Source organism: Platalea leucorodia (genome assembly GCF_965183815.1).
Source record: "Platalea leucorodia genome assembly, contig: HAP1_HAP1_SCAFFOLD_145, whole genome shotgun sequence".
NCBI lineage: Eukaryota > Metazoa > Chordata > Aves > Pelecaniformes > Threskiornithidae > Platalea > Platalea leucorodia.
Genome location: NW_028121398.1, coordinates 212,211 through 233,738, shown reverse-complemented (window position 1 = coordinate 233,738; position 21,528 = coordinate 212,211). Strand labels below are relative to the sequence as shown.

At 50.5% G+C, this 21,528-nt stretch overlaps 1 protein-coding gene across 1 annotated transcript; it reads right to left on the bottom strand.

The window, feature by feature from the left end:
* Window positions 1–15,823: 15,823 nt before the first annotated feature.
* LOC309603601 (olfactory receptor 14A16-like) lies at window positions 15,824–16,753 on the bottom strand (the record flags this gene model as incomplete). The annotated part of the gene is made up of 1 exon (XM_082338403.1): window positions 15,824–16,753. One exon carries the CDS (start codon window positions 16,751–16,753, stop codon window positions 15,824–15,826), a length of 930 nt encoding a protein of 309 aa, XP_082194529.1.
* Window positions 16,754–21,528: the final 4,775 nt, after the last annotated feature.

The following is a 21,528-nucleotide window of genomic DNA, read 5'->3' as shown; positions in this document are numbered from 1 at the left end:
CCATAGGAGGTAAGAGTAGGAGGAGGCAGCAATAGGAGGCAATGGGAGACAGCAGGAGAAGGAAAAGGCAAGAGGACATAAGAGGAGGTAGTATGAAGAAGAAGAAGGGGAGCAGGAGAAATGGAAAAATGGATGCAAGAAGAAGAAAGGAGAAGGAGGAAGAGGCAAGAGGAGCCAAGAGATGGGAATAAGAGGCTGTACGCGAATGCAGAGGAAGAGAAGGGAAGGGCAACAGGGGGCAAGGAGAGGCAAGAGGAGGAGGAGGAAACAGGAGGCAAAAGAAGGCAAGAAAAGGCAAGGGGAGGAGGAGGAGGAGGCAAGAGGAGAAAAGAGGAGGGAAGAAGAGGCCAGGATGACACAGAAGTAAAGGAGGGGGAGGCAAAATGAGACAAAAAAAAAGAGGAAAAGGAGGAGACAAGAGGATGCCACATGATGTAAGGAGAGTCAATAGGAGGAGGAGGTGTGGAAACATGAGGCGTCAAGCTAATGGTAAAAGAGGAAGCAAGAGGAGGTCACAGTAGGCCAGAAGGCCAAAGAAGGAAGAGGCAGGAGGAAACAAGGAAAAGCGGAAAAGGAGGAGGCAATTGAAGGCAAGAGGAGGCAAGAGTACAGAAGAGGAGGAAAGAGGAGGACGAGACAAGAAGAGCACCAGGAGACAAAATGAGAAGGAGTGGCAGAAGAAAGCATGATGTAACAGCTGGTGAAAGGAAGAAGAGGAATGAGAGGAGAAAAGGGAAAATGCAAGAGGAAGGAGAGAAGTAGGTAAGAGTAGTCAGGAGGAGAGAGGAGAAGAGAACAGGAGGATGCAGAGGAAGAGAAGGAAAAAGGCACCTGACGCAAAAGGAAGAAAAAGGAGGCAGCAGGATTCCCCAGGAGGCAAGAGGAGGCAAGAGGAGGAGGAGAAAAGAGGAGGCAAGAGGAGGGCAGAGCAGGAGCCAGAAGGTAAAGGAGGAGGCAAGCAAAAGCAAAAAATGATGAGAAAGGAATATGCGACATGAGCTTGCAAGAGGCAATAGGAGGCGGAGGAGGAGGCAATGGCCGAGAGCAGGAGGAGGCAAAAGAGGAGGCGTGAGGAGGTGAGAGCAGGGCAGAAGGCAAAAGAAGGAGGAGGCAAGCAAAAGCGGAAAAGGAGGAGGCGCGAGGAGGGCAGAAGAGGCGCGAGGAAGAGGAGGCAATAGGAGGCAATGGGAGGCGCGAGGAGGAGGAGGAGGCAAAGAGAGGAGGCTTAGAGAGGAGCAAAGAGGAGGAAGAGGCAAGGGAGGCTGAGTAGGAAAAGGCAAGAGGAAGAAGAGAAGTAGTCCGTAGGATGGCAGAGCAGGGAAGAGGAGGCTTGAGGAGGCTGTGGAGGAAGAGAAGGCCAAAGGCCGCTGAGGCAAGGAGAGGCGCGAGGAGGAGGAGGCAAGAGAGAGCAAGAAGGCGTCAGCAGAGGAGTAGGAGGTAAAGAAGGAGAAGGAGAGAAGAGGAGGCAGCAGGAGGCAAGAGGATGAACAAGAAGAGGAGGACAGAGCGGAACAGAGGAGGCCAAGGAGGAGGAGCAAGAGGAGGTAAGGGCAGGAGACAGCAGGATCCCAGAGGTAAACGAGGAGTAGGCAAAAGGAGGCAAGAGGAAGAAAAAGAGAAGAAGGCTACAGGATGCTGTAAGGCGCAAGAGGAGGCAAGAAGATGTCAGAGGAAGAGGAGTGGTAGGAGAAGGAGGGTGGAGGTGGTGGAGTCAACGGGAGCAACGGGAAAGAACCTGAGGAGGGAGGAGGTGACTGCAGCAACAGCAGGCAACAGGAGGCAAAAGGCAGTGGCGTCTTCCTCCTCACGCCTCCTCTTGCCTTTGATTGCCTCCTGCTCCACTTGCTCCCCGCTTCTGCTCTTGCCTCCTGCTGCCTCTTCTTCCCTTCTCCTTCTCCTCTTCCTCCTCCTCTGGCTTTCCCTTGCCTCCTTTTCTCTCCTCCTCCACTTGCCTCCTTTTGGCCTCCTTCTCCTCCTCCTCTTCCCACCACTTGCCTCCTCCTCCTCCGCTTGCCTTCTGCTCCTCCTCCTCCTCCTTGCGCCTCTTGCTTCTCTTGCCTCATCTTGCCTCCTCCTTCTCTGCCTCCTCCTTCTCTTGCCTCCCCTTGCTTCCTCGTCCTCCCCCTCTTGCTTCCACCTCCTCCTCCTCCTCGCACCTCCTCCTTCTCCTCCTCCTCCTGTTGCCTATTCCTCTCTCCTCTACCTTGCTTTTCCTCCTCCTTTTCCCCTCGCCTACTCTTGACCCTTCTTGCCTCCTCTTCCTCTGCCTTCTCTGGCCTCCTCTTGCCTCCTCCTCCTCCTCTTCCTCTTTCTTCTCCCCCTCCTCCACCTCAGCCTCTTCCTCTTGCCTCCTCTTGCCTCTTTTCACGTCCACCTCTTCCTCCTCCTTTCACCTCCTTTTGCCACATCATCCTCTTGCCTCCTCTTCCCTCCTTTTGCCTCTTCTTCCTCCTTCTCTTTATTCTCTTCGCCTCCTACTCATCAATCCTGCTCAGCTTCCCTCCACTTGCCTGACTGTCACTCTTCCTCCTCCTCCTCCTCCTCCTCTCTGTCTTCCTCTTCCCTCCTCCTGCTCCTTCTGGCCTCCTCTTGCCTCCTCCTCCACCTCCTGCTCTTGCTTCCCCTTGCCTCCCGCTCCCTCCTCCACTTCCTCCTGCTCTTGCCTCATCCTCTTCTTCCTCCTCAGGTTGCCTCATCTGGCCTCTGCGTGCATCCTCCTCCTCTTCCCTCCTGGCTCCTCTTCCTCTTGCCTTCACTTGCTTTTCCTTGCCTGCTCTTCCCTCCTTCTCCTCTTGCCTCCGCTTTCCTCCTGCAGGACAAGGGCAGAGAAGGAGAAGGAGGGAAGAGTCTAAAAGAGGGAGTAAGAGAAGGCAAGAGGAGGCAAGAGGAAGAGGGGGAGGATGAGGAGTAGAGAGGAAGAGCCAGGAGAAATCAGGCAAAGGAGGAGCAGGAGGAGGAGGAGGAAAGAAGAGGAGGCTGAGGAAGTGGAGGCCAGAGGAGGCAAGAGGCGTCCAGAGTTGAGGAGAGGAGGAGTGTGAGGTGGAGAAGAAGAGCGTGTGAAGAGGAGGGAAGAGAAAGGCAGAGGGGTGTTAGGAGGCAGAGGTAGCAGGAGGCAAAGGGAGGCAAGAGGCAAGGGAGGAGGAGGCAAGAGGAGGCAAGGGAGGCAAGAGGAGGCACCGGGGCAGGGCAAAAGTCGAGGCGCGAAGAGGGCAGAGCAGGAGAGAGGAGGTAAAGGAGGAGTAGGGAAGAGGAGAAGAAGGAGGAGGAGGCAAGAGGAGGCCAAAGAGGAGGAGGCCCGAAGGTGCCGTAGGAGGCAAGAAGAGGAGGAGTATTGAAGATGAGGCAATGGGAGAAAGCAGGAGGAGGCAAAGGCAAGCGGCCGTAAGAGGAAGGAGTAGGAGGAAGAGGAAGAGAAGGAGGCAAAGGAGAAGGCAAAAGGGTGTCAGGTGAGAAAAGAGGAGGAGGAGGAGATGGAGGCAAGAGGAGGCAAGGTGTGGGAAGAGGAGGCGGTTGGAGGCTGCAGCAGAAGAGAAGGGAAAGGCAAGAGGAGGCAAGGTGAGGCGGCAGGAGGAGGCGTGAGGAGGAGGCAGCTGGATGGCCCAAGAGGCGCGAGGAGGCACGAGGCAGAGTCAAAAAGGAGAGGCAAGAGGAGGGCAGAGCAGGAGCCAGAAGGTAAAGGAGGAGGAGGCAAGCAAAAGCGCAAAAGGAGGAGAGGCGAGGATGCGAGGTGAGGTAGCAGGAGGCAATAGGAGGCGGAGGAGGAGGCAATGGGCGAGAGCAGGAGGAGGGCAAAAGAGGAGGCGCGAGGAGGTGAGAGCAGGGCAGAAGGCAAAAGAAGGAGGAGGCAAGCAAAAGCGGAAAAGGAGGAGGCGCGAGGAGGGCAGAAGAGGCGCGAGGAGGAGGAGGTAATAGGAGGCAATGGGAGGCGCGAGGAGGAGGAGGAGGCAAAGAGAGGAGGCTTAGAGAGGAGCAAAGAGGAGGAAGAGGCAAGGGAGGCTGAGTAGGAAAAGGCAAGAGGAAGAAGAGAAGTAGTCCATAGGATGGCAGAGGAGGGAAGAGGAGGCTTGAGGAGGCTGTGGAGGAAGAGAAGGCCAAAGGCCGCTGAGGCAAGGAGAGGCGCGAGGAGGAGGAGGCGAGAGAGAGCAAGGCAGCGTCAGCAGAGGAGTAGGAGGTAAAGAAGGAGAAGGAGAGAAGAGGAGGCAGCGGGAGGCAAGAGGAAGAGGGGGAAGATGAGGAGTAGAGAAGAAGAGTGAGGAGAAAGCATGCAAAGGAGGAGCAGGAGGAGGAGGAGGAAGGCAGAGGAAAGAAGAGGAGTGCTGACATGGAATTCACGGACACAGCACACGATCAATATGATCAAGCAAAATGTCGGTTTATTACATACACAGCTTAGTTAATATAGTTTCTTGCCTTCCTAATCATGCATAAACTTATCGCTAATTGGTTAACTATGTTTGGCAATATGCTGTTCATGCGCTACTAGTAATATTCTGATTCGTTCATAACAATAGTTCACACGCACCGCCCGCTTCTCCCATATCTTGTTTTCAACATTGCAAGCCAATAGTTTCTTCCTCTCAATCTGCTTGTTTCATGTCTTCCAAACTGCAGTCGACCTTCGCAGCATCCTTGAATTCCTCTTGCGTTAAATGCAGATTAAGTCCACCTAGTCTGAGTCTGGGTTGCTCACTACGTGTCCTTGGCTTTTCAGATATCCCACAAATCCCCCTTTTTGTTTTTGAGCAATCCAGACTCCATTCATCATACGCTCCACGGCTTTCATGAAATATTTAAAAACACATCTTAATATAAGTATAGTTAATAATAATCCCAATAATAATATAAACCCATGGATAATTAGATCTTTTCCCCAACCTGAAATGCCTAACCCAGCTAACCATGAATTAAAACCTAAAGAGCTAGTCTTTCTACAATTGTTTTATCTGCTGTCCAGAAATCTAAATCTGACTTACAATCCTTTGAATATTTTTCAATACTTCTTCAAGATGTGTGAGTTTTTTTTTTTTTTTAATATTCAAAATCATTGACGTCGTTAGCTATATCTCTGCATGCATGCCTGATGGTGGAGGAGTTACAAACATACTCCCACTCTTTACCGCCAATCAGAGTCCCCACTAAACATGTCATAAATGGGTTGCCTGCATTTGCTGCCGCTAAACAGATTGAATCTTGCCCTGTTTTATTAGCTAGAGTTACCCAAACATTTGTATGTGGCTGTACTGAAATCCATGAGTGACCACTACCAATGATGGAGAGGAATGACGTGAGAAAACCTATCATGGTAACTCCTGTTGTGGTCCCGACTCTTCTCTCCATGGTTTCACCCAGCGGCTAGGCACCCACCTCGGACCTTCGTCTGTCAAAACACAAACATATCCTTGACCTGTCATCTTAATTTCTGCAGGACCCTTCCATTCTCCAGTTTTTAAGTCACGATATCGTACTTTTACCGATACTGAATCGGTCTTCTGTATTCCCAATTGAAATGACATATGGTGTATAACAATTGGAGGAGATTCACGGTCCCCTGTTAACCGTAAATAATTTAAAACGTAAATCGCTTTTGCAAGACGTTAAGCAGGGGCTATTTCTCCCCCCTTTTGTTTTTGCAACAGCGATTTTAACGTAGCATGTGCACGTTCTACGATCGCCTGTCCTGTAGGAGAGTGTGGTGTGCCTGTGATTCTGCGAATGCCCCACAAGTGGCAGAAATGTTCGAATGTTTGAGAGATATATGCAGGGCCATTATCTGTTTTTATCTCTTGAGGACTCCCCAAGGCAGCGATGGCTGCACACATATGTTTTACAACGTGTTTGGCTGTTTCCCCTGTTTGAGCAGTGGCCCAGATTGCATGCGAATAAGTATCAATGCTAACGTGTACATATTTTTGCCGTCCAAACTCTGTGATGTGGGTGACATCCATTTGCCATAATTGTAGGGCTCCCAGACCTCGAGGGTTGACCCCAAGACCTAAACCGAATCCTGATTTTTGGCAGGCAGGACAGGATTGGACGATGCCTCAGGCATCTGATAGTTTTAAATCAAATTGTTTCGCCAATACTTTTGCAGATTGATGTAAAAATTCATGAGATAAACGGGCCTGCTCAAACAGGTTAATATTTTGATTTTTCCAGATGGTAGCAACCAACTTGTCGGCTATGTTGTTTCCAATCGACAAGCCTTGATCAAATTGATGGCTACGCATATGTGTCACAAAATAGTGTTTAGTGCGTTGATTCCATAAAAATAAAAGTTGCATTAATAACATATATAAGGTGTTATTCTTCAGTAATTTGATCATAGCGCGTTCCAGGTGCTGTACCATTCCTACTACGTAGAGCGAATCTGAAATTACATTTAGAGGTTTGTCGGGCCAGCGTTGAAAGGCCCATAACACCGCTCTCCGCTTGAGGGTTTGTAAAGAGTCGGCGGTATGACCTGTAAGAAGTTGATGATTCCATTGATTATTGTCATACCAAGCAATAGCAGCTCGTTTCGATTTTCTACCAGCATCAGTAAATACTGTAAGCCCTTCAACTGGTACTTCTGATCTATAAGGGATGTCTTCAAAGTCCTGATTTTGTAAAAGCGGCAAAATTTTCGTGGAAGGATAGTTATTGGTTACAGTACCTGGATATTCGGCTAAAGCGATTTGAAACATTTCTGATGTTGCTAAAAGCCAATCTAAATAATTCTGTGCTATAGGTACAAACAGGGTTTCAGGTTCTTGTCCTGTCAGATCACAAATCCTTCTTCTACCTTTGATGATCATATTAGCTAATAGTTCAATCCGTGTACAGACGGTATTTTTTGGCTGATAGGATAAAAATACCCACTCTAAAATGTTGATGCGTGGGCTATCTATTTGGATTATCAGTCCTATTAAGTGTTTTCGGTTGGGTGATGAGTTAACAATTAAAAATTGCAAAGGCAAATCACTAATTTTTCTTTGTACAACTGTTGTCAAAACCTTTTTTAGAATGTGATCCAATGCCTGCTCTTGTTCCTTCGTCAGGCTTCGTCGTTCATCGGCTCTGGTTGAGGTTTCCAACAGAGGCATCAAGGGAGCTAGATCATCATTAGTTATTCCACTAACTGACCCTACCCACTGTAAATCTCCCATTAGTTTTTGAACATCTGAGAGCGTCTTAATGTCTGTTTTGAGTATGATCTTCTGTGGTCTGACTGTGCTCCCAGTAATTGTCCATCCTAAATATTGCCATGGATTTTGTCGTTGTACCTTTTCTGGAGCAATTTTAAGACCTTTCGGTTCTAACGTTTCTGTTAACCTTTGTAAAGTTCCTTCCACATCCATTTTTTCTCCAGCAATTAAGATATCATCCATATAGTGAAAAACTAGTAAAAATGGATGTTTCATTCGGAATGGTTGTAAGGCCCATGCTACAAAATTTTGACACAGAGTAGGTGAGTTTTTCATTCCTTGAGGTAGTACCACCCAATGGTATCTTTTTGCCAGTTCCTGTTTATTGATTGATGGTACTGTAAATGCAAATTTTTCTGCATCTTCAGGATGCAAAGGAATAGTAAAAAAACAATCCTTCAAATCAGTGATGAGTAAGTCCCAATTTTCTGGGATCATCACAGGGGAGGGTAATCCTGGCTGTAATGCCCCCATATTTTGCATTACAGCATTCACCACTCGTAAATCATGCAACAATCGCCATTTTCCAGAATTTTTTGGGATGGTAAAAACGGGTGTGTTCCAAGGGCTTGTGGAAGGCACAATGTGACCTGCTTCTAGTTGTTCTTTAACTGAATTTTGTAAAATATGCAGCCTCTCCTGTTTCAGCGGCCACTGGTCTACCCACACTGGCGTTGTCGTAGTCCAGGTGAGTTTTAAGATGGGCTGCTCAACCATGGCCGCTCCTAAAAATGCTGGGTTACAAGTTTGGCTCCCATTTGGGATAATATATCCTGACCTATAAGAGCTAAAGGCAAGTGCATTACATATGGCTTTGTGGTAACAGTGGCACCGTCTTCAGAATTGAATGCTATCAGTAATCTGCTAATCATCGTGCCTTGTGCCCCCCCGACTCCCACAACACTGGTAGCTGCAGGTACCAGTGGCCAATGACGAGGCCATTTTGTGATAGGGACAATAGTTACATCTGCCCCCGTGTCAATTAACATTGACAGTACTAAAGATCGTCCATTAGGATGTCTTAATGTTACCCTTTCTTCAGGTTTTCCCTTGGCAATATCTGTTGCTAATAACACATTTGGTACTCCTGTGGATCCAAAACCTCCATGCCCACGTACAATTGAATGCGCTTTAGGGACACACGCATGAAATGGTATTAATTGAGCTATTTTAGACTCTGCTGGTATTTTAAGTGGTGACGTTAAGGTATATACCATAATCTTTATGGTTCCGCAGAAATCCGCATCGATGAGTCCTGGTACTATAAATATACCTTTTCGTGGTATTGAAGAACGGCCTATGAGCAATGCACTCAACCCATGCCCTAGAGGTCCTTGTTGATCTGAATCAATTAATTTAACCTCAGACGTTGTTAAGGTTATGTCTACTGCTGTTGCCAGGTCCACTCCGGCGCTACCGGCTGTGGCAGCTGCGCAGCGGTCCAAGCACCCTGCACTTGTGTCTTCACGCGTGGGTGTGGCGCGCTCCACGCCGTGTTTCCCGATTTTCGACATTCTTGGGTGTCGTGATTATCTTTTTTACAATTCGTACACCATTTTTCTTTCCAACCCTCAGTATTAATTGGACTCCTACATTCTTTTTTAAAATGGCCTAGTTTTCCACAATTAAAGCACTTCTTGTCCTTTTTTCCCCCTTGCTTTTTTGATACCAACGGCTTCAGTGCTGCACCTACAGCTGCGGCCATAACCGCAGCCTTTTCTTGTTCTAGCATTCGCTCAGCAGCCTCTAGCAACTGTCCTGTGCTGGATCCTCTTGGCAACACACTGAGTGCTCTTTTTGTTTTTTCATTAGCGTTATCAAAAGCAAGCATATCTAAGACCTTTACTTTCATTCCCTCATCCATATCTGGATGAGCCATAATTGCAGCGTGCAAACGATCAATAAACTTGCCGTACGATTCAGTGGGTCCCTGCCTTACAGCGGTAAAAGCAGGTCTAATTTTCTCATCATGCACGTTAATAAGAGCTTTATAAGCTAACTCCTGACTCAATTGCAATGCCTCGGTAGCAAACTGCGCTTGCCAATCAGGTGGCGTAAAAGGCCCTGCGCCCATTAACATTTGAGCCTGGATTCCGAATAACGGATCGCCTTGTTGTCGAGGTATTGAAGCTGCCCTATCACAGGCAGTTTGCCAATGTTGGAAAAATTGTAGTTGTTGCAATGGTGGTAATAGCATCTGGACAATCATTCTAGAATCATAAGGAGTTAATAACTGTGCTGAAAAAATGTGCTGTAATATAGATTGAGTATATGGTGATTTTAAACCATATTGAGTAACAGCGCTTTTCGCTTCTTTCAATATTTTCCAGTCCAGTGCTTCCCATACACCTCTCCCGTTATTATCAACTACAACAGGAAAAGCCATGGGTAAAACCTGTCCCTCTATCATGGCATCTCGGATAACACTTTTCCGTCGCATTGACGGATCCCCAGCTCCTCCCACCAACATCCCTTGCCCGAATACACACACCCCCACACACCCCCCCCCCGATGGTTGTTGTGGTGGCAAAGACGGAAAAGCACCAGTTTCCACCGGTGTCCTAGTTGGAGCAAAAACGTTGGGTGCTGACCGTCCTGGGTATAATGCGGACAGTGACGTTGGTGGGTTTTCTGGCGGGGCCGCCAATTGCGCTTCTAAAGTCTCTAGTCTTTTTATCAATTCCTGTAATTCAGCTTTCTCCTCTAGAACACCATTGTTTTCCTCCTCCTCTTCGCCACCTGGTGGCAAAGGAGGGTAAAGTGAGGTGGTCGCCACCGGTGAGGGAGGTCGATTTGGTGGATCGGCCTCATCGTAACTCGGAGGGCGGTCCGACTGTGGTACATCCGGCGATGGTGGAGTAGCCTCCGCAGCGTTTTTTTCTGGTGACTGCACTTCGGTGGCGGTGGGAGCTGCAGTTGCAGTCCCTGCTAGGATCCGGACCCCTCCTGCAACGCGGGCTGGGGTCGCTGCAGGGATTGTCGGACCCGAAAACAACATACTGGTTGCAGAGGTGGGCCCGCCCCCTGGAGTCAAAGCCGCGAATGCCGATGCAGCGACTTGCCGCTCCTCCCCCATGCTTTTTAAAGTTTCATGAATCGGTCTCCACACAGTGGGGAATTTGCTCGTCTCTTTGGATCCTTTACTTATTTCTTCCCACAGTTCTGCCCCTATTTTCTCCCATGTCATAGCATCAAAGGCAACTCCAACCGTGGGGATCAAATCCTTTCCTTTTGCCCAGAGCAATAATGCTTTCAGAGTAGACGAGTCACAACTTATACCTCTCACTGAGAGGATATGTTGGAGGAGCTTAACCACCGTTGACTCTTCTTTTGTCATGGTAGCCCCCATCTCCTCCCCGGCCGCTCACCTGATCAGGGTGAGATTCCACCTTTCGCGCTAGCGTCTCCCGAGTGCCGGGGCAACACTCACCTTCGGCCGGCTTCCGCCCCCTCCATTCTCGGTTTCATCAGAAAATCCAACTCCGATCTGAGGGTCCCTGTTCGGGCGCCACCTGCTGACGCGGCAGTCACGGACACAGCACACGATCAATATGATCAAGCAAAATGTCGGTTTATTACATAAACAGCTTAGTTAATATAGTTTCTTGCCTTCCTAATCATGCATAAACTTATCGCTAATTGGTTAACTATGTTTGGCAATATCCTGATCATGCGCTACTAGCAATATTCTGATTCGTTCATAACAATAGTTCACACACACCGCCCGCTTCTCCCATACCTTGTTTTCAACATTGCAAGCCAATAGTTTCTTCCTCTTAATCTGCTTGTTTCATGTCTTCCAAACCGCAGTCAACCTTCGCAGCATCCTTGAATTCCTTTTGCGTTAAATGCAGATTAAGTCCACATAGTCTGAGTCTGGGTTGCTCACTACGTGTCCTTGGCTTTTCAGATATCCCACATGAGGTCACTTTAGTCTCCAGTCTCTTTGGGTGATTGCCCATCAAGCAGACACATGGCTCGGATGTTGACTATGACATCACTTCTGTCTGAGAACCTCATAGGTGCCAGCAGCAGGCACCTGACTTGGGTGTTCTGTTGTACCTGGAGGGTCTGGTTTGTTATGTCCCCGCGAAGAAAGGCACGCAGACCCTGTGAAGTATCATCTCAAATGCCATATCCGAGAGCAAACACTACCCAGAAAGAGTGAGTAAGGCCAGCTGCATACAGGGCTGCAGTAGGAGGACTGTGGCCACCCAGACAAGGGGGCTATCATCCCCCTCGGCTCAGCACTGGTGCGGCCACATCTGGACTAGGCAGAACTTTCTTTTGAGGCTGGGGACTTAGTTTGCTCCTTGCCTCTTCTTAGGTAACCAGGAGGTGCACAGTTGTCCTACACTTGGCATTGCTCACCTTCACATCCCACTGCCCCCAAGAATAGTCCTGACCCACACATGAGGGACAGGATCTGCCCTCCCATTGCCTGGAGGTGAGGGTTTGGCATTGCTTATTCATTTAAAATGAACAAACAAAAAAAGTTTCCTCAGCATCTGAGCTGCCTGCACATTCCCTTTGCCTCCCTGCAATCCTGGCCTCCAATTCTCTGCTCTAACGAGTCCCTGGGGAGGCTTTGCCAGTAATGGCCCTCAGTGGGGCTTATTAATACTTCAAGGTACTTTGGGTTTTGCTTGTGATGCTGACTCTTGGAGAGGTCTGTGCAATCTCTTCTCAGTGCCTGAAGCTGAAGGACTCAGCACAAATACTCCATGGGGCTCATTAAAATAAAGCAAGCCCTAACGAGCCATGTCTCTTCCTGTCATTTTCATCAGGTCTTCAAGAGTTGTACAGATAATTGGAGCTGTTTCCTAGCATAGTTATGGGGAAAGATTTCAAAGAGCTTCTAATAAGCATAAGGTCTTATTTTCAAGGGTATATTTTATTACTTTTCAGTTTAGAGAAGAGATGACGGCAGCATTCTCCAATAGATATTGCTGCAGGGTGTCTCCTCCGGAGGTCTGAACTGGTAGGAGAAGCTGTCCCTTGAGCTCTGACAACCTCCCACCTCACCTCCCCAACCCCACCATTTCTCTCCGTGCCCACCTGGGACTTTTCCTTACAGCAGACTTCTCCACTGATCTCTGCAGCTGGATGGTACAGCCCCTTTGCACCATCTCCCCCCTGCTCTCCTTAGAGACCTGGCTGCACACAGGCACAGGAGGGTTTTTCCTATTTGCAAGCAAAGGAAAAGTCAAGCATGGCCAAGCTCCATAAAGAAAACAGACTCTGCAAGCATCTGCTAAGTGCAAGCTGCCTCTAATGAGGTTGCCTTTCTACAGGGGATAATCTTAGGAGAACTATTTCAGGTAGACAGATACAAAGAAGAGAGATATAAACATAATTAAAGAGTTGGCTAAGGAGACAATTAGACTGCTGCAAGACAGGCAAACTTTTAAGTCCCTGATGTCAAAGCAGCAACTGGATGGGTGAGAGGAATCTGAGTGAACAAAGAGTAAGGGGAGCAGAACACTGGAGAACAAGGGAAAGGGCTTTTGTCTAGGCAGTCTGTATCTGAAATGATGACGTTAGGAATGGTTCTTCTATCAAGAGAGGTGAAAATATATGAAAGAGAGAAATTAAATTAATAGAAATAATTTTAATTTTATTTAGTATTTTAAATTTAAACTTAATTTGAATATAAATTCAAGACACTATATAACAGGTAGAATAGTGGTAATGAAGTGACACTGGAAGTTTGACATTTCTTTGGAATATCCATTTTGAAAGGTCACAGGATTGGTAGAGGTCTCTTGGGAGTGAGGACAAGCCAATGTTGCAGTCATTGTTGAAAGAGGCCAAAAGTGCAACCCCGGGAACGCCAGGCTGTACAAGCTCACTTGGGGGAGGAGTGAGCCTTCCCATGAGTGCTCTTGGGGGACATTGCTGGGCACCTCAAAGAGCAGAAGGTGTCCAAATGCAGTCAGCATGGATTAGCCAAGGGTAAATCCTGCCTCACCAACCTGATGGCCTTCCTGATGAAGGAACTGCTTTTATGCACGAGGGGAGAACAGTGGATGTCCTTTACCTCCACTCCAGCAAGACTTTTGGCATGGTCTCCCTCGATATCCTGGTACCCATGTTAGGCCATTACAGTCTGGATGGGTCAACAAAGAGATGGGTGAAACACCAGTTGGAGGATGAGGCTGAGAGCAGTGGAGAAGGGGTCATAGCCTACCTGGAGACTCTCCTGGGCCCTGTGCAGTTTAACACCTGTATCCATGACACAGAGGAGGCAACTGTCACCACGTCTGTGGATGGCACTAAATTGGGAGGACCATTGCTGTGCCCTAGGGATGCCATTCGGGGCAAACCTGACAGGCACAAGGACTGTCGTGTCAGGAACTTCAGGAGACAGAAGACGGATAAAGAACAGGTCCTGTGCCTGGGAGAGCCTAACAGCCTGCAGTTGCAGGGCCTGGGGACTGCCTGGCTGGGGAGCAGCTCTGTGGAAAAGGCCCTGGTGGTGGTGGGGGACAGAAGGCAAAACATGACCCAGCAGTGCAACCTGGTAGCCAAGGCAGCCAGCAGGGTCCTGGAGTCTCAGCAAAAGAGTGAGCGCAGTGATTGTCTCCCCCTGCTCATCGCTCCTTAGACCACTTGTACACAACCATGTCCATTTTTGGGCCCCCACTGGGGAAGGGGAGGAGGGAGGGAACGCCTGTGGGGCTGCTGGGCTCTTGGCCAGAGATCACCAGCACAGCGAGGGAGGTGTTGGTAAGTGGCAGGGAGTTGAGTGGAGAGTCGTCGAGCTGCTGAGGGGCTGGAGCACTTGCCTGGGAGGAGAAAGTGGAGGAAAAGGCCTTGTTCAACCTGCAGAAGGGAAGGTCTTGAGAAATTAATAGTGACCTGCTGGTCCTCATGTGGAGGCTTTCAGGAAGGTGAAACCGGTCTTGTACCCATATGGCTTGGCAGGAGAATAATAGGCAATAGTCAGATGTTGAAATGAGGAAGTTTCTAGCCAGAGATAAGGAAATGAGATACCTGCAGAGCATGGGGTGCTTTGGGTTGTAAACAGAATGTAACAAATCCTCTGACTTGGGATTTCAGTCAATTGAAATTCTCAATATTTTTCATGACCAGGCCATGAGCTCCTGACCTAGCTGGAGCTGTCTGAGAATGGGCTTGGCTGAGAGACCAGCTGTGGCAAGAGCTGTGGGATTTTGTGTGTAATGGCTATCAGCAGGAAAATGTTTCCCTTTTGATTTATAATGGGAGTGGAGTTGGGTATGACTGAGCCCCAGAGGAGGATGGGGGTGACCATGCAGCAAAGGTCTGTTCTCAGGGCTGGGGTGTATGGCCAGAGATGGAAATGGCCAGTGGGTGGGACTGGTCTGGGACAATTTTCTTGGGGCAACTTCCCTGGGGTTTCAGGGAACATGGCACAGACCAGGCCCCTCTCTTCTGCACCTTGGATGCCTTGCTTCCTTCACCATGACACCTGGTTCTGCACTGGGAGTGCTGGCTGCCCCTACCCCGCACACTCACACACCTTAGCTCTGCGCTGGTGTTTTTCTCTCCCGGGCTCTTTCCAGCCCAGCCCAGACCCTCCCCACCTCTCCCCCCCTCCCCTGCCCTCTTCCCAGGCCAGCCCAGCCCAGCAGAGCAGCCCAGCCTGGGCTGGCTCCATGGCACTGCCCAGCGCAGGCTGCTGCAGAGCTCTGGGCACTCACCCCACAGCCCCAGCCCCTCTGAAGGCCACAGCAGCTGCTGGGGGGCAGACAGCGGGGTTCAGGCTCCCCATCAGCCCCATGGCTGGTGCTGGCCACAAGGGCATGAGGAAATAGAGGCTAGGCACTCTCTGGCTCTCCTGAATTCATCTTGTAGCTGATTCCCAAGCCCCAGCTGAATTTGTCCCCTCCTCTCCTGCCACCAGTCCCAGTCCCCAGGACAGCACCAGAGTCCTGGCCCTGGGGGTTCTCAGGCAGCTCCTGCAGCTCTCCACTCTCCCTTCCCTGTGCCTGCCGAGTCCCCATTGACTCCCATGGCACTGCAGAGTCCTTTTTCATAGGTACCACAATTTAGCGCTTTATTTCTGGGGGACTTAATCTTTGAGGGTGTTTCACCTTCTGAGCCTGCATTCATTCCACCCCCCAGGGCACGCAGGGAGTCCTCATCCTCTCCTCTCCTGACTTCTCCGAAGTATTTTCTAGAGACTGTGATATATGCCATCATTCCTGTCATACAAGAAGCAACCTGGTGAAAGAATGGGGAGGTGATGGACCATCTCCACTGCCACTCCAAGAAGAGAGCCTTTAAAACCAAAACACTTGGTCCAGTGGAACCCAAGGTTACCATACGCTTAACCCCAAAACCACTGAGAACAAAAGGAGAACAGAAACTTCAAAAGACCAATTCCTTGGACATTTTCTTGGAAGGAACTTTGGAAGAAGAGCCCAGCCTTCAGGCACTGCACCCAGGAGATCACCTTTAATAGAAGAGCTGAAATCTGATAGGCCACATTTGACAGTGTTGTGCAAGGGTCAGACACAACAGGATCAAACCTCCACAGAAGAGTATAAACGCAGTGAATTATCTCTAAGTAGAATTATCATGAGAGAAAAAAGCAGACTCGTGCCCTAAGTCAAACTGTGGGAAACATGCAAAGGAGGGGAGGTGGGTTGTTCTCAGTGAAACAGCACCCATTGGATCATTTTCCACAAGGCATCCTTGATTTCCTTGTTCCTCATGCTGTAGATGAGGGGGTTCATTCCTGGAGGCACCACCGAGTACAGCACTGCCACCACCAGATCCAGGGATGGGGAGGAGATGGAGGGGGGCTTCAGGTGGGCAAACACCGCACTGCTGAGAAAGAGGGAGACCACGGCCAGGTGAGGGATGCACGTGGAAAAGGCTTTGTGGCGTCCCTGCTCAGAGGGGATCCTCAGCACAGCCCTGAAGATCTGCACATAGGACAGCACAATGAAAACAAAACACAGAAAGTGAACAAAGACACTAACCACAAGAAGCCCCTCTTCCCTGAGGTAGGAGTGTGAGCAGGAGAGCTTGAGGATGTGGGGGATTTCACAGAAGAACTGGTCCACAACATTGCCTTGGCAGAGGGGTAGTGAAAACGTATTGGCAGTGTGAAGGAGAGCACAGAGAAACCCATTGCCCCAGGCAGCTGCTGCCATGTGGACACAAGCTCTGCTGCCCAGCAGGGTCCCGTAGTGCAGGGGTTTGCAGATGGCAATGTAGCGGTCGTAGGCCATGACAGTGAGAAGATACAATTCTGCTGACATCAAAAAGACAAAAAGAAAGAGCTGGGCAGCACATCCCGTGTAGGAGATTTCCCTGGTGTCCCAGAGGGAATTGGCCATGGATTTGGGGAGAGTGGTGGAGATGGAGCCCAGGTCAAGGATGGAGAGATTAAGTAGGAAGAAGTACATGGGAGTGTGAAGGCGGTGATCACAGGCTACGGCGGTGATGATGAGGCCGTTGCCCAGGAGGGCAGCCAGGTAGATGCCCAGGAAGAGCCAGAAGTGCAAGAGCTGCAGCTCCCGTGTGTCTGTGAATGCCAGGAGGAGGAACTGGGTGATGGAGCTGCCGTTGGACATTGTGTCCCTCTGCGCATGGGGATCTGTTAAAGGAGGTAAAGGAAGGGAGAAGTTAGGGCTGACTGCTTTCAGGAAAATCTGTTCACTTTGTTACAGAACCCCCCCAACCCGCCTTTTACTTTTCAGGAAGAGCTTTGGTGAGCTCTGGTTGGTGCTGGCTGAGGGTGCCCCAGGGAGCAGGAGGCTCTGCTGGGGGCTCTGCAGGACTCAGTCCTGCCCTACACCGGTTGGTAAATAGGAACTCGATGTGATCTCAGAAGAAATCCACTCGTGATATCAAAGAGGTTTTCAGCATTGTGGCTCCCAATTCACCTGACTGCAGAGCAGAGCTGTGGGGAGTTTGGGTTGTGCCTTCTGTTCTAGTTGCCCCAGCACAGCTGAGGAGTGGTTTGAATGCAGCAATGCCTGGCATTTCTGCTGCACTGCAAGGGAAACCTTGTGGGTGCTGAGATTGGGCACAGGGACTGTCCCTTAGTGCAGAGTGAGGACAGCCGCTCTGTCCATCAGCCCTGCTCTCAGCTGCCCTGTGCTGGCAGCTCTTCCACCGGGAGGACTATCGCACTCGGGTGTTCCCCCCAAAAGCAAGAGGCCAGTGCAGGGAGCAGAGGAATCCAGTTTCCCAGTGCAGATCTCCAACCCCCTCACCCCATCTCATGGTACCTGAGGAGGATCTCAGCTCTGCCCTCCCAACCAGGCGCACAGAGGAGTCATTACAGCTGCCTGTATGCAGTCACCCAGCAGCGTTTCAACAGCTTTAGCACTGAAGTGTCTTCTCCATGGGGCTCCTGCATAACATAGAGATGCCCTGGGAGAGCTGTGCCCTACGGGAGGGCAGCCTGCAGCTCAGCAGGACCTCCCAAGGACAGAGTCAACTGTCCTGAATTTGTTATGTCCTGAAGGGAGGGTGAGATCCCTGCCAGCCGCACCCACTGCAGTACCCAGAGCCCCACAGGTGAACAGGGTGCGAGCTGGGTGCTTTTCCCCCATGGCCATATGTGCATGACAGCACACGCAGCGTTGGTGTCTGAGCTGCACGTGAATCCTCACCCCCCCCACAGCAGTGAGTGTACCAGTAAGAAGAAGGGCGTCAGGGAGAAGAGGAGAACATGCCAAAGGAGCCCTGCCAGGGGAGGCAGGAGAGGGAGACACAGTCAGACCCTTGAGTTTTTCTCCTCCTTGGTGGTAAGTCTGATGGGAAGGCAACCCATGGCCAAGTCTCCATGCCATTAAGGGCAGAGGCTCTGCTGTGTGAGTGAGGAGACCAGGGGGTTGCTCCTGGGAAAGCATCGGCACTGCAGGGGATGGCAGGGAGATCCCTGAATCCCTTCTCCCACAGCATTTCTGGCAGCAGGTCTCTCTTCCTTCCTGCCCATGGCTCTGCTGCCTGGAGTTCTTCTTGGCCACAAACTGTTTCTCTGTCCCCATATCTCCTCCCTTTTCATGCTTTCAGACCCCATCCCTCCTGTTGTGTGCTCAGCTCTGCCCTGCAAGCACCTCCTGGCAGCAGGGCACTGCCCAGGGCCATCACTGTGTGTGCAGGGGCGAAGGAGCAGCTCAGACAAGTCCTAGCGAGAACTGGGGTCTCATTGCCTACTCCAGGGCAGAGAAATAAATTCCCATCTCCCACTGCCCACCCTGTCAACCAAGAGGTGAAAACTCAAAGCAGAGATTTCTTCCCTTTCAGGCAATCCCCTACCTTGACATCCCTCTTTAGAATGACCCTCTGCAAATGTCCTCCAGGTGATGTAGAAGTTTGAGCAGCCCTGAACCATGCTGCACCCTTTGGACAGCAGAACGAGCCTGCCCTGCCAAGGGTCACTGCTTCCACCCACAGATTCTCCCCACTGCTCGGAAGGACAGCCCTGGGCACCTGCGGCTTCACAACTATCTTCAAAACCCCCGAGTCGTACCCAGAAGGTGGCAGCCATTCTGCCCTGTCCTGATGGTGCAGCAGGGAAGCCCTGGTCTGTAGCCCATCCCCCTCCTCTACCTTAGAGAAACTGTGAGAATCCTCCCGAAAGATCCTATGTGCTGTGGGATGTACCAGCTTTTGCATATCCCTCCAGGAACACCAGCTACATTGTCCTGCACCCAGAGACTTACCATGTAGAGGGCTGTGAAAATCTTTCCCATGCAGTGAGCTCTCAGCATCCTCCCACTCCTGATTGCCTTTAACCTCTCTCTGCCTCACTCCTCTCCCCTCGCTGCCCGCAGGCAGTGCCCTCAGCCCTGCTGCGCTTTGCAGAGGAGCTGCTCCTGGGCAGAGCTGTCTCTCTGCAGCGCTGCCCACTTGCCATGAGCTGCCTCCATCCCAGGAGCCCAGCCCAGCTCAGCAGCAGAGGCCCAGCCCAAGGCACCACTTTCTCTGCCCCTCTGGGCTCCCTCCAGGTGTCCCTGGGGCTCCAGGGGAACCTGCTCTGAAACAGCCTGAAGGCATCACTCATGTTGCCTCCCTCAACTTCTCCCCTGCAGTGCCATTACTCCTATTAGAAAAATAGTTGGGCATGAGAATTACTTTTTTTGTCCCATCCTTAGACAGGACACCCAGGAAGGTGACAGGGAAGGATCTAATTTCTCCAAGCTGCGAGGATGTGTTCTGTTGAGTGAATTTAGGCATTTCATCCTGGGTCCTTAGACCTGGGGCTAGAAAGACATGCAGCTCTCTTTTGCCCATGCCATATCTCTGCTTTTGCACACACGGGGTCTTGGACACTTGGTACCAGGGTTTCTTATGGCAAATATGAGCTGGCCTGGTTCCACAGCTGTGTTGCTTCATTGCAAATGTGTGTCAGTGCCGTCAGCCAGGGGCACAGACAGGGTGAGTGGGAGCCATTAATGTCAGAGACAGAGCTGTGATACTGATGGAATAAACTGCCAAAGCATGGTGGCAGAGCTCAGGACAGCTGGTCTTCAAGGACAGCATCCTCCAAGCTCAGCAAGGGTCCAGATCGAAACTCAGTCTGAACTTGAAAGCAGTTGAAGGGCAGCATAAGGAGTGTTTACTGCTTCAGGAACAGTTAAAGGGAAAACAAAGGTCCTGTGTGGCCACTGCTGAATTTAGGAAGAGCAGGTGTAGATAGATGTGAGAATCTCTGTGTCCTCTTTGCCTCAGACTTCACCAGCAAGTTCTTCCAGGCCTTTGTGCCTTGAGGTAGAACTCTGGAGGAGACCAGGCAGCAGTGGATGGGGACAAAGTCAGGGGTCCCTTGAACAATCAATCTTTTACCAGTGTATGGGACAGGAGGGGCAGCATCGCAGGGAGCTGAGTGAGCAGGCCAATGGCACAGCAAGGCCACTCTCCAGCAGCTTTGATAGGTCACAGACACTCTGGGGACTCCCTGATGATGGGCAGCACCTCTACAATGCATACACCTTTCCAGAATGCCCAAATGATGAGCAAGGGAATGAAAGGCTCTGCCCCAGTGCGTGTCCACTCGAATCCCATTTCTCGGTGTCTGAAAGAGAAGGGGACTGGGTTTACCCAGGGGAGCTTGTCTCTCACCATCCTCTTTGATTTCTGTTATGAAAGGACAGGATTGCTGGATGCAGGGAGAGCAGAGATGCTCTTTTACCTGGAAGTCATCAAGGCTTTCAGCATCATCCCTCCAGAAATTCCTTGTGTCCAAGTTAGGACAGTATGGGCTGCATGGGTAGATAAGTAGTTTTGTAAAAAACCAGCTGGAGAGTAGTTGGGCCTGGAGGAGTGTGGTACATGCGTGGTTGTCTGCCTGGAAGCATCTAGCTAGTAGGGTCCTGCAGGGGTCTAGCTTGCAACCTGCCCTGTTTCACATCTTTTGAGTGACCTGGAGGATAGGAGAGAGTACTTTTTCATAACATTTGTAAAAGATATCCCAGTGAGGAGAGCAGGGCAGGGCTGGAGGGCAGGGCTGCCATCCCAAAGGACACAGACAGTCTAGGGGGATGGGCCAATAGGATACTCATGATATCCAGTAAAGATTCCACCAAAGTCCTGCTCCTGAAGTGGATGTAGGCCCTGAAATGGCATAGGACAGGGACTGGCTACGCGGGTAGCAGCTCCACAGGAAAGGGTCTGCTGGTCTTTGGGTTCCATTAGGCAAAAGATGAGCCATCACCAAAGACGGCCAACAACAGCCTGGGCTGTGTGAGCAGGACCACAGCCAGGACAAGTGATTCTCTCCCTCTGCTCAGTACCTGTGACACCACATCCAGAATACTTGCTCTGGTTTTGGTTGCCCGCAATGCCAGAGAGACATTGGCAAGCTGGAGGATCTGCAAATTTCAGTGGAGGGCCACAGAGATGGTCAAGGTTGGTAGCACTGGTCCTGTTAGGAGAGTCTGAGGGAGCTGGGCTTGTTCACCCTGGAGAATGGATGGCTTTGTGGGGAGGGTGGAAGAGACTTGCATTGCCTACGGTGAGGTTCCCAAGAAGACACTGTGGTGCAAGGCAGGAGCACAGGAGGCAATGAGCTGAAACACGAGAGGGTCAGGCTCAATATAGGGAGAAACTTTTGCAACATGAGGACAGTCAGACATGGGAAGCCGTTTCCCAGAGCGTGTGCGCTGCCTCCATCCCTGGAAGTTTCTCATGGATAAAACCACGAGCAACTTAGTGTGACCCTGTGTTGAGGAGGACGTTTTCTACAGATATCTAGCAAGGTCCCTTCCAGCCTGAATGACACTCTTATTCCTCACCCTTCACGTCTTCAACATGAGGGAAAGCCCTCAGGTTCCCTCTGACTGTGGAAATAGTTCACATCAGGTACAAGGCAGCAGCACAGGCACCCCAAGCAGTC